This window comes from Ornithorhynchus anatinus, chromosome 1, assembly GCF_004115215.2.
Source record: "Ornithorhynchus anatinus isolate Pmale09 chromosome 1, mOrnAna1.pri.v4, whole genome shotgun sequence".
Lineage (NCBI taxonomy): Eukaryota > Metazoa > Chordata > Mammalia > Monotremata > Ornithorhynchidae > Ornithorhynchus > Ornithorhynchus anatinus.
This window is the reverse complement of record NC_041728.1, coordinates 4,813,879-4,827,002: the sequence shown is the minus strand read 5'-3', so window position 1 is coordinate 4,827,002 and position 13,124 is coordinate 4,813,879. Positions and strand designations below refer to the sequence as shown.

The 13,124-nt window shown below is 46.4% G+C and overlaps 1 protein-coding gene across 1 annotated transcript in view; it reads left to right on the top strand.

Moving 5' to 3' along the window:
• Nucleotides 1–13,124, top strand: part of ITGA2 (integrin subunit alpha 2) — a 124,506-nt gene that overhangs the window by 23,904 nt on the left and 87,478 nt on the right. The window contains exon 2 of the mRNA XM_029071462.2: nucleotides 3,629–3,749. Coding sequence (XP_028927295.1) covers nucleotides 3,629–3,749 — 121 coding nt within the window. The remainder of the gene's footprint in view (nucleotides 1–3,628; nucleotides 3,750–13,124) is intronic.

Genomic DNA, 13,124 nt, shown 5'->3' with positions numbered 1-13,124 from the left:
CCCTTCCGCATCTTCCACACACTTGGATCTGTGACCTTTGGCTATTTGATATTTACCCCACTCTAAACCCCACAGCACTTATGTATGTAACTTTAAAATAGATGTTATTCATATTAATGTGGGTCTCCCCCTCTAGACCATAAACTTGTTGCAGGCAGGGAACGTGCCTGCTAATTCCGTTGTATTGTCCTCTTTCAAGAGCTTAGTACAGTGGTCTGCACCTAGTAAACACTCAATAAATACCACTGAATGATGGAGTGATGAACTTCTGCACCTCAGTTTCCTCATTTGTAAAATAGAGAGTTCCCCCTCTACATTTTGAGCTCCTTGGGGGCAGAAGCATTTTTACCAACTCAACAGCCACCTTATTTCTGATTCTTTTTCTGAAGGTCCTCCAAATAGTAACAATAGTAACGGCATTTGTTAAGCTCTTACTATGTGCCAAGCACTATTTTAGGTGCTGAGGTAGATATGAGGTCATCAAGTTGTCCCACGCGGGCTCACAGACTTAATCCCCAGAGGAGGGAACTGAGGCCCGAAAAGTGAAGTGACTTGCCCAAAGTAATAATGTTAATAATGTTGGTATTCGTTAAGCGCTTACTATGTGCCGAGCACTGTTCTAAGCGCTGGGGTAGACACAGGGGAATCAGGTTGTCCCACGTGGGGCTCACAGTCTTCATCCCCATTTTACAGATGAGGTAACTGAGGCACCGAGAAGTTAAGTGACTTGCCCACAGTCACACAGCTGACAAATGGCCGAGCTGGGATTCGAACTCATGACCTCTGACTCCCAAGCCCGTGCTCTTTCCACTGAGCCACGCTGCTTCTCTGGTCACACAGCTGACAAGTGGCGAAGCCAGGATTAGAACCCACGTCCTCTGACTCCCAAGCCTGTGCTCTTGCCACTGAGCCACGCTGCTTCTCCAAAGGAAATCAAGATCCCATAGTTGACTCTGAAATTCCTTGCCATTTCCACAAGATGCATTTCATTCATTCAATTCATTCAATAGTATTTATTGAGCGCTCACTATGTGCAGAGCACTGTACTAAGCGCTTGGAACGAACAAGTCGGCAACAGATAGAGACGGTCCCTGCCGTTTGACGGGTTTACAGTCTGGTTCGGGCTCCTTTATCTCATCTTCTGGGAGACCCACCCAAACTCCTTCTGCTAATCCAATCAATCAATCACATTTATTGAGGGTTTACCGTGTGCAGAACACTGTACTAAGCGCTTGGGGGAGGACACTAATAATAGGCACTTTTCCGGCCCATGATGAGCTCACCGGGGAGACCGACAGGAATAGAGATAAATAAATGACAGATACGGACATAAATGGTGTGGGGCTGGGAGGGGGAAATGAATAAAGGGAACAAGTCAGGGTGACTCAGGAGAGAGTGGGAGAAGAGGAAAGGAGGGTTTAATCCGGGAAGGCCTTGGAGGAGGAGACTTTGAGGGGCAAGGGGGAGAGGAATGAGGAAATTCATTCAGTTGGATTTATTGAGCGCTTACTGTGCGCAGAGTGCTTAGTACAGAAATGTTCTAAGGAAATGAGAGGTCTCTGTTAACCAGGCAACCCCTCAGTAGTAGTAATCCTAGGAATGGTACTGATTGAGCTACCACTGGGGAACAATGACTGTACTAATCGTCTGGAAAAGTGCAACCCAAAGACGTGACAGGAAACTGTGGTCTAGCGAGGGCCTAGGAGGCGGTCTGTCCTTCAAACGTATTTATTGAGCGCTTACTATGTGCAGAGCACTATATTAAGTGCTTAGGAGAGTACTAAACAACAACAGATGCATTCCCTGCTGTAAGTGTCGGATCTGGGTTCTAATCCCTGCATTTCTAATTGTCTGCTGTTTAACCGTGGGCAAGTTGCTTAGCTTCTCTGGGCCTCAGTGACCTCATCTGACTAAGGGGATTAAGTCTGTGAGCCCCGTGTGGAACATGGACTGTGCCCAACCTTGCTTTGTACAGTGCTTTGTACAGCGCCTGGCACATAGTAAACACTTAGCAAATACCAAAAAAAAAAAAAAAAAGGGCTGGGACAGAAGCAGCAGCAGTGAGTTTCTTCCTGCAACTTGAGTTTAGTTTCAGTTTGGTGTTTCATTCATTCATTCGATTTTACTGAGCACTTTGCAGAACACTGTACTAAGCGGTTAGGAGAGTACAGGTGCTTACTATGTGCCAGGCACTGTGCTAAGCGCCGAGATAGAGATGAACTAATCAGGTGGGTCACAGTCCACGTCCCCTATGGGACTCCCCTACAGAAGCTCACGTAGGAGTTTCTTCTCTAGACTGTAAGCTCCTTGTGGGTAGGGCGTGTGTCTGCCAACTCTGTTGTGTTTCACCCTCAGTGCTTAGCACAGCACTCTGCACACAGTAAGTGCTATTGACTGATTGCTTGAATGATTGATTGAGCGCAAATTCCTGGCCGCTCTGGGCCCATTGAGAATTGATGGTGGGAGTGAAAAGAAGGTGAAGAAGTTATAAAATGGGCCACTCGAGTAATCCATCCTAAAAGGAAGAGAATGCTAGAGAGTGGTCACCAGTAATAATAATAATGATAATCGTGGTATTTGTTAAACACTTACTATGTGCCGGGCACTGTACTAAGCGCTGGGGTAGATATAAGCTAATTGGGTTGGACACGGTCCCTGTCCCACCTGGGGCTCACAGTTTTAATTCCCATTTTACAGATGAGGGAACCGAGTCACACAGAAGTGAACTGACTTGCTTAAGGTCACACAGCAGACAAGTGGCCCAACGAGGATTAATAATAAAAATAATAACAGTGATAATGATGGTATTTGTTGAGCTCTTACTATGTGCCAAGCGCTGTTATAAGCGCTGGGATCCATACAGAGTTATCAGGTTGTCCCACTTGGGGCTTCCGATCTTAATCTCCATTTTACAGATGAGGGAACTGAGAAACAGAGAAGTGAAGTGACTTGCTCAAGGTCACACAGTAGACAAGTGGCCAAACTGGGATTAGAACCCAGGTCCTTCTGTCTCCCAGGCCCATACTCTATCTACTAGGCCATCCTGCTTCTAACTCTGGCATCTGCTAAGCACTTACTATGTTCAAAGCACTGGGAAAGTTTCAGCATGATCAGATCAGCCACAGTCCTTGTTCCAAGGTCTAAACAGGAGGCAGAGTAGGTATTGAATCCCCATTTTACAGATGAGGTCATTGAGGCCCAGAGAAGTGACTTGCCCGAGGTCACACAGCAGGCATGGGAAAGGACTAGGATTAGAACTCATATCCTCTGACTCCCAGGCCCTTGGCCTTTCCAATTAGGGAAACAGCATGGCCTAGTGGCAAGAGCCCGGGTTTGGGAGTCAGAAGTCATGGGTTTGAATCACGCTCCGCCACTTATCTGTTGTGTGACCTTGAGAAAGTCACTGAACTTCCCTGGACCTCAGTTCCCTCTTCTGTAAAATGGGGATTAAGACTGTGAACCCCACGTGGGACAACCTAATTACCTTGTACTTTCCCCAGTGCTTAGAACAGTGGTTGGCACATAGTAAGCGCGTAACAAATACTATAAAAAAAATAAGCCATTGCTGCTTCTCCAACAAGGTTTTTGACACAATGAATTCCCCTAACACTGTTATCTTTGTTAACAGGCCTTCTGTATTATTGTGAAGCATTCAACATTGACCTCCAAGGAGCAAAAATATTTTCCGGCCCCTCAGCTGAGCAGTTTGGTTATTCGGTACAGCAGTTTGTAAACCCCGAAGGCAAATGGTAAGGATATTCAAATTTTCCATCACTGAGACATAAAAGTTGGGGGGATTTTGTAGATTCCCTCTCTCCCAGTGTTCATCAAATTCGCTTGGATTGGTGCATTTGCTTGTCTCTAGTTTGCCTTGCTTTTAGTTTGCTGCCTTCCACTCAATTTATATTTGAATAATAATGATAATAATGATAATAACAATGGTATTTGTTAAGTGCTTACTACGTGCCAAGCACTAAGGGCTGGGGTAGCTACAAGGTAATCAGGTTGTCCCACGTGGGGCTCACACCTTCAATCCCCATTTTGCAGATGAGGGAAATGAGGCAGGGTGACGCGGCTTGCCCAGGGTCACACAGCCGACAAGTGATGGAGCGGGATTAGAACCCACGTCCTCTGACTCCCAAGCCCGTGCTCTTTCCGCTAAGCCGCACTGCTTCTTGCTGTCCGCTTCATGCCGCTTATTTTTTGTCAATGAGATTTAGCCCAACCTGATGATCTTGTGATTACCCCAGCGCTTAGGAGAGCGCCCGGCACATCGTACCACCTCGTGCTCTACCCACGAGGCCACATTGCTCCCTATGTGCAGAGCACTGCACTAGGTGCTTGGGAGAGTATAATACAACAGAGTTGGTAGACAGTGTTCCCTGCCCACAAGGAGTTAAGAGTCTAAGGATCTTCTCTGTCAGCACCTGCATTGTTTTTCTCTGTTGGTGGGCGTGATTTACTTGGGTAGCAAAGAGATCATCATCTTCATCCTCATCGGTGGTGTTTACTGAATGCTTCCTAGCAGCAGAGCACTGTACTAAGCACTTGGGAGAGGATAAGACAACAGAGTTGGTAGAGTACAGTCTAGAGGGGGAGACAGACATGAATATAAATAATTTTATTTTACATATAATTCTAATCATAAGCCCTCCTCTCCACTTCTCCCACTCTCTTCTGCATCGCCCGTGACTTGTTCCCTTCCTTCATCTTTCCTCCCATCCCCACGGCATATATTCATATATCCCAAGCGCTTAGTACAGTGCTCTGCACATAGTAAGTGCTCAATAAATACTATTGAATGAATATATCCATAATTTATGGATATATTTTTTCCATTAATGTCTGTCTCCCCCTCGACTGTGAGCTCGCGGTGGGCAGGGAATGTGTCTGTTGTTGTGTTATAAAATGGTTATAAAATGGATGGGGAGCTCTATGTATAATATAGAGAGCGCTCAGTCTAGTCCTCAATTATCCCCTCTGTAAAATGGAGATGAAAACTGTGAGCCCCAGGAGGGACATGGACTGTGTCCAACCTGACTGATTAGCTTGCATCTACCGCAGTGCTTAGTACAGTGCCTGGTACGTAGGAAGCGCTTACCAAATACCTTCAAAAAATATCTCGCCAGTGTCTACCAACTGTTTACAATAAGTGATTAGCAACTCTAGTTTAGTCTCCACATTTATTCTGGCTTGAGAAGGTCAGAAATCTGGTGGATTCTGTTATCACTGCTTATTCCAACACTGATCTACTACTTAATAATAATAATAATAATGGTATTCATTAAGTGCTTACTATGTGCCAAGCACTGTTCTAAGCATTGCAGGGGGAGGCAAAGGCCATCAGGTTGTCCCACGTGGGGCTCACAGTCTTAATCCCCATTTTGCAGATGAGGTAACTGAGGCTCAGAGAAGCAAGTGACTTGTCCAAAGTCACACAGCAGACAAAGTGGCGGAGCCGGGATTAGAACCCATGACCTGGGATTCCCAAGCCTGTGTTCGTTCCGCTGAGCCACGCTGAGCCATATAGCATTCCTTCTGCTCACTTTGTTCGGGTTATTCTCTTTGAACTCTCTGCAAAGCAGCGTGGGCTAGGGGAAAGAATCGGTCAGGCAGTTGTCAACTGAATTTATTGAGCGTTTACTGTATGAAGAACACTCTGCTAAGTGCTTGGGAGAGTACAGAATGACAATAAACAGACAGGTTCCTTGCCCACAACGAGCTGACAGTCCAGAGGGGAGACAGATATTAATATAAATGAATAAATTATAAGTATGTACATGGGGGCTGAGGGGTGGGGACGAATCATGGGAGCAAGTCAGAGCGACGACGCAGAAGGGAGAGGGAGAAGAGGCAAAGAGGCTTTAGTCAGAGGAAGGCTTCTTGGAGGCTTTGAAGGAGGGGAGAGTTATTGTATGTGGGATTTGAGGAGGGATGGCGTTCCAGGCCGGAGGGAGGACTTGGGCCGGGGATCGGCAGCGAGACAGGCGAGATGGAGGCCCAGGGAGAAGGTTGACAGTAGAGGAGCGGAGTGTTGGGGTCGGGTTGGAGTAGGAGAGTAACAAGGTGAAGTGGTGAGGCAAGGTAATTGAGTGCTTCTAAAACCAGTGGTGAGGAGTTTTTGTTTGTTGCAGAGGTGGATGGACAACCACTGGAGTTTTCTGAGGAGTGGGAAGACAGGTCCTGAACGTTTCTGTAGAAAAATGATCTGGGCAGCAGAGTGAAGTATGGACCAGAGAGGGGTGAGATAGGAGGCCGGGAGTTCAGCGAGGAGGCAGAAGCAGAAATGCAGGTGGGATAGGATGAGAAGCAGCGTGACTTAGTGGAAAGAACCAGGGCTTGGGAGGTCGTGGATTCTAATCCCGGATCCACCACTTATCGGCTGTGCGACTTTGGGCCGGGCATTTAACTTCGGTGTGTCTCAAATACCTCATCTGTGAAGACTGTGAGCCCCAGATTACCTCGTATCTACCCCAGCACTTAGAACAGTGCACATAGTAAGCGCTTAAAAAATATCATCATTATTATTATTAGTGATTGGATTAACGTAGTAGCAGTTTGGATGGCGAGGACGGGGCGGATTAAAGTGACGTGGAGAAAGTGGGACTCACAGGATTTAGTGATGGATTGGATATGTGGGTTGAATGAGAGAGAGGAGTCAAGGATAACGCCAAGATTACAGGCTTGTGAGTCAGGAAGGATGGTGGTGCCATCCACAGTGATGGAAAAGTGACAGGGAGGACAGTGGTTGGATGGAAAGATTAGGATTCTGTTTTGGACGTGGTAAACTTGAAGTGACGGGTGACATCCAAGTAGAGATGTCTTGAAGGAAGGAGGAGATGCAAGACTAGAGAGAGGGAGAGAGAACAGGGCTGGAGATGAAGATTTTGGTGTCAACTGCACAGACATCATAGTTGAAGCCATGGGAGTGAATGAGTTTTCCAAGGGAATGAGTGCAGATGGAGAAAAGACGGGACCCAGAACTGAACCTTGAGGGACTCCCGGAGTTAGAAAGTGGGAGGCAGAGGAGGAACCTGTGAAAGAGACTGAAAATAAGCAGCCAGAGATATAGGAGAGATAGGAGAACCGGGAGGGGACAGCGTCAGTGAAGCCGAGGTTGGATGATGTTTCCGGGAGAAGGGGGTGGGCCACGGCGTGGAAGGCATCTGAAAGGTCAAGGAGGATTAGGATGGAGTAGAGACCGTTGGATTTGGCAAGAAGGAGATCATCGGTGACCTTTGAGAGGGCGGTTTCTGTGGCGCGAAGGCGACGGAAGCCAGATTGGAGCGGGTCCAGGAGAGAATTGGAGGAGCAGATTTTGAGACAGTCTAGACGACTCTCTCAAGGATTTTGGAAGAAGAACGGTAAGAGGGAGATGGCGTGATGACAGGAGGGAGCTACTGGGTCAAGGGAGGGTTTTTTTAGGGTAGGGGAAAGATGCGAATGTTTGAATAATAATCATACTAGTGCTATTTGTTAAGGGCTATTTGTTATGTACAGGTATGTACACAAGTGCTGGGGGGCTGGGAAGGGGAAATTGATAAAAAGAGCAAGTCAGGGAGATGCAGAAGGGAGAGGGAGAAGAGGAAAAGAGGGTTTAGTTAGAGGATGGCCTCTTGGAGGCTCTGAAGGAAGGCAGAGTGATTGTTGGTTTTGAGGAGGGAGGGCGTTCCAGGCCAGAGACAGGACGTGGGCAAGGTGTCAGCGGTGAGACAGGTGAGATGGAGGACCAGAGAGAAAGTTGACGTTAGAGGAGTGGAGGGTTGGGTCTGGGTTGGATTAGGAGAGTAACAAGGTGAAGTGGGGGAGATGAGGTAATTAGGACACTGCCAAGCACTGTTTTAAGCACTGATCAGGTTGGACACAGTCCCTGTCCCACACAGGGCTCACATTCTTAACCCCCATTTTCCAGATGAGATAACTGAGGCCCCGAGAAGCCAAGTGACTTTCCTACGGTCACACGGCACACAGGTGGTGGAGCCGGGATTAGAACCCACGTCCTTTGACTCACAAGCCCGTGCTCTTGTCACTGAGCCACGCTGCTTCCCACTTGAAAGCAGTGGGGAAGAAGCCATCGGAGAGCAAAGAGCTGAAGATGGTAGTTAGGGACGGAAGAAGGGAGGGGGCAAGTGTTTTGCTAAGGGTCGGATGCGCAGGAAGAGGGGGTGGATTTGGAGAGGAGGCAGGAGAGCTCCTCTAGAGATACTGCCGGGAAAGATGGGAGAGTTGAAGAAGGGGCAGGAGTAGGGAGGGGTAGGGGAGATTTTAAGGAGATCACGTTTGATAATGTCAACTTTCTTAATAGAGTAAGTGCCCTGGTTCCTGGGGGCAAGAGATGGGGGAAGTAGGGAGACGGGGGGTTGAGAAAGGAGTCAAATGTCTGGGAAAGCTAGCAAGGGCGTCGCTCAGTGGGAAGAGCCCGGGCTTGGGAGTCACAGGTCATGGGTTCGAATTCCTGCTCTGCCACTTGTCATCTCTGTGACTGTGGGCAAGTCACTCATCTTCTCTGTGCCTCAGTTACCTCATCTGTAAAATGGGCATTAACTGTGAGCCTCACGTGGGACAACCTGATGACCCTGTATCTACCACAGTGCTCTGCACATAGTAAGCGCTTGACAAATACCAACATTATTATTATTAAGGGCCATGGGCATGGCCTGTCAACAAGGGCAGAGGAATCATTTGTATCTACCAAACCTGTTATTGTATTCTCCCAATCACTTGGAGAAGCAACGTAGCCTGGTGGCTAGAGCCCGGACCCGGGAGTCTGAAGGACCTGGTTTCTAATCCCGGCTCTGCCACTTGTCTGCAGGGTGACCCCGGGCAAGTCACTTCACTTCTCTGGACCTCAGTTCCCTCATCTGGAAAATAGGGGTTAAGACTCTCAGCCCCATGTGGGACTGCGTCCAATCTGATTTGCTCGTATCCACCCCAGCACTTAGTATGGTGCCAGGCACATAGTAAGTGCTTAACGAATACCACAATTATCATTATTATTATTACTTAGACCTTGAACCCCATGGGAGAGCTGACTATCTTGTATCTACCGCAGTGCCTAGAACCGTGCTTGGCACGAAGTAAGTGCTTAAAGGATTATTATTATCATTATATACCGCAATTATTTTTATTATGACTTCTCAGGAGATGTACAACTTTAAATGAGAAGAATCTTTACGAAAGCCATGTTTCAAAAGCCCTCCTAATCTAAATCAGTCTAAATCACTCAGTGTTTAGTTCCTGCGAGATTTATTGAGAGATGAGGAAAGATAGGGGCTTAATCTGGGAAGGCGTCTTGGAGGAGATGTGCCTTCAGTAAGGCTTTGAAGGGAGGAAAAGTTGATTAGAGTTCAGGTCTTCTGACTCCCAGGCTTTTTCCATCAGGCCATACCGCTGCTCTATTAATATTTTCCTCTAATTCAAGCCTCAAGACCCAGGGTCGTTTTCATATTTATTATGAAAAAACCCTTTCCAGCCTCAGTAGCAACAAAATGCATCACGCGGCTATATTGTAGTTGAGTTTGCAGCGGAAAACTCGGTGCATTTTTGTGAAATTAGCTGGCAACTAGCGTTCACAAGGCTGATACTCAAGGAAAACATTGTCCAGCTCGGACCAGAGCAATGAAACTGTTTGATCTGCAAAGGTGGAAATGGCCCCTTTCCCCACTCCTCCTTTTATGAGAATTGGTACCAGAAACCTATGTGGTTTCTCTTAAAATTTAACTGCCTATTACAATATTAAAGGAAAGAAATGAACAAGCCTCGTCTTGCTAGACGGTATCAGGTGTAGCTATGTGTTTGCATGTTAGAACCTGGATTTTTAAGTCACTTCCATCAACAACAATACGAGCTGTGATATTTGTTAGGTGCTCACTGTGTGCCAAGCACTGCTCTAAGCGTGGGGGTAGACAGTTGGACACAGTCCCTGTCCAACATGGGGCTCACCTTCTTCGCCCGATAATTGTAGGTTCATCAAGTTTTGACTTCTTTTCTGGCTAATATCCATATAGAGTGTCCCTATTCAGAAATGATGTGCTACCTTATTTATACCTAGGCCATGATCTTCTTTGTCCTGGTTCGACCTCGAATTAGGAGTTTGCAAAATCTTATTCATATTGACTGACCCTAATATTTGAACCATGGCTATGCTCTCTGCCACTAATCAATCAATCAGCGGTACTTATTTGGAGTGCGTACTGTGTGCAGAGTATTTCCCCCTCTCGACCGTAAGCTCGCTGTAGGCGGGGAATGTCGGAATAGTAAACGCTGACCAAATGCCAACGTTATCATTAATATTGGAAAAGTATGATAGAAGGAAGGGAAATGCTCCCTGAAGACAAGGAGCTTCTGCTCTTTTAAGGGAGACAGATAAAATATTTTTTACAAGACAGCTGATCTGGGGGCTTGAATTCTAATCCCGGCCCTGCCACATGTCTGCTGTGTGACTTGGGGCAAGTCACTTCACTTCTGTGCCCCAGTTCCCTCATCTGTAAAATGGGAATCAAGACTCAGCCCCAGGTGGGACAGGGACTGCATCCAACCTATGCGGATAATAATAATAATTATAATGATTATAGTATTTGTTTAAGCACTTATGTGTCAGGCACTATACTAGGCACTGGAGATTAGCATATATCTACTCCAGCACTTAGTACAGTGACTGGCACCTACTAAGCACTTAACAAATACCATTAAAATATAATTATAATAATATAATGGTATTTGTTAAGAGCTTATTATGTGTCAGTCACTATACTAAGCACTCAGGATTAGCATGTGTCTACTCCGGCACTTAGTACAGTGACTGGCGGCTACTAAGCATTTACCGAACGCCATTAAAAATAGTAATAATAATAATGATGGGATCGTTAAGCACTTACTATGTGCGAGGCACTGTACTAAGCGCTGGGTGGATACAAGCGTATCGAGTTGGACACGTTCCCTGTCCCACGTGAGGCTCACAGTCTCAATCCCCATTTTATAGACGAGGTAACCAAGGCATAGAGAAGTGTAGTGACTTGCCCAAAGTTACACAGCTGACCCAGCTCTACTCTGCAGTATTGGAACCGAGCAGAATTAAGCACCCAGAGCGCTCTCAATGCGGGAGACGTCATTAAAAGGAAAAAATGCCCTCAGAGACTCCGCCTCTCAGCCCACAGGAAGTAGAAATGTAAATATCTGAGTAATGGGGTTATCAGAGATTTTATAATGGGTAAAGACTCGGTTATGAATGAAATTGTTCCCGCATGATTACCCCCTCATTACGGTAAGGTGATAAAGCCTTCCAGATGTTAAATTGCAAGAGAAAACACGAACTGAATGGTAATTGGGTATTTCCATCGGAACCAATGCTTTTCCTCGTACCAACAGGGAGGTTTTTATTTATTTTTTGGAAAACTACAAAGATTAAACATGTTTATAAATATTGCATGAGGATGTTATCATTTGGATTACGAAATGCGACAATTAGAGCTACATCGAGGAAACCTTTTACAGGGGGATTGCATTCTTCCAGAAACCTCACATTAAGGATAACTCGGGTCGCGGTATGTATCCGTGTCCCGTGCCACGCACACATTCATGTGCAAAACAGGTCCTTCCAACCCCATGTCCAGACAGACCCGCGTCGTGGGAAGCCTCCACCCCAATCTCCTCAATGTTTTAGCCAGAACACACAGTGAAAATCCATGTTATGGCAGAAATCAGTAATAATTGCGGTAGAGAAGCAGCATGGCGGAGAGGATGGAGCCCGGGCCTGGGCGTCGGAAGGTTATCGGTTCTAATCCAGGCTCCGCCACTTGCCTATTTGACCTGGGGCAAGCGACTTCACTTCTCTGGACCTCAGTTACCTCCTCTGTAAAGCGGGGATTGAGACGGCGAGCCCCACGTCCCACGTGGGACAGGCGGCTGCGTCCAACCCGATTTGCTTGTATCCACCCCAGTGCTTAGTACAGTGCCTGGCACCAGGAAGTGCTTAACAAAGACTATAATTATTATTATTATCACTTGGTACTAATCCCGGCTCCGCCACTTATCTGCCGTATGACCTTGGGCAAGCCACTTAACTTCTCTGTGCCTCAGTTACTTCGTCGGTAAAATGAGAATTAATACCGTGAGCCCCACGTGGGACAGCTCGATTACCTTGTATCTACTTCTTGGCACATAGTAAGCGCTTTACAAATACTATCAATATTTTTATGATTGTCATCATTATATTAAGCGCTGGGGTAGATTCAAGAAGAGAATCAAGTCGGACACAGTTCCTATCTTGCGTGGGGATCCCAGTTTAAGTAGGACGGAGTAGGATTTAATCCTGACTTTAGGGAGGAGGAAACTGAGGCACAGTTAAGTGAAATGACTTAAGCTCATTGTCTCTAGACTGTAAGCCTGTTGTGGGCAGGAAATGTCTGTTTATTTTTGTGTCGTACTCTCCCAGATGCTTAGTAAAGTGCTCTGCACACAGTAAGTGCGCAATGAATACAATTGAAGGAATGATTGAATGAACCCAGCATTCATTCATTCTTCACACTGTGAAGCAGTGTGGCTCAGTGGAAAGAGTCAGAGGACATGGGTTCTAATCCCGGCTCCGCCGCTTGTCAGCTGAGTGACCTAGGGCAAGTCACTTAACTTCTCAGTGCCTCAGTTACTTCATCGGTAAAATGGGGATGAAGACTGTGAGCCCCACGTGGGACAACCTGATCACCTTGTATCCCCCCGTAGCGCTTAGAACAGTGCTTTGCACATAGTAAGTGCTTAACAAATGCCATTATTATTATTATTATTATTATTCAATTATATTGAGCGCTTACTGTGTGCAGATCACTGTACTAAGCGCTTGGAAAGTACAGTACATCAATAGATAGAGACAATCCCTGCCCAACTATGGACTCACAGTCTAGAAGGGGGGAAACAGACAACAAAACTAGTATACAGGCATCAGTAGCATCAATATAAATAGAATTATAGATATATGCACGTCATTAATAAAATGAATTGAAAAATTATGTACATATATACACAAGTGCTGTGGGGCGGGGAGGGGGGTAGAGCAGAGGGAGGGAGTCGGCGATGGGGAGGGGAGGAGGAGCAGAGGAAAAGGGGGAGTTTAGCAGACAAGTGGCGGAGCT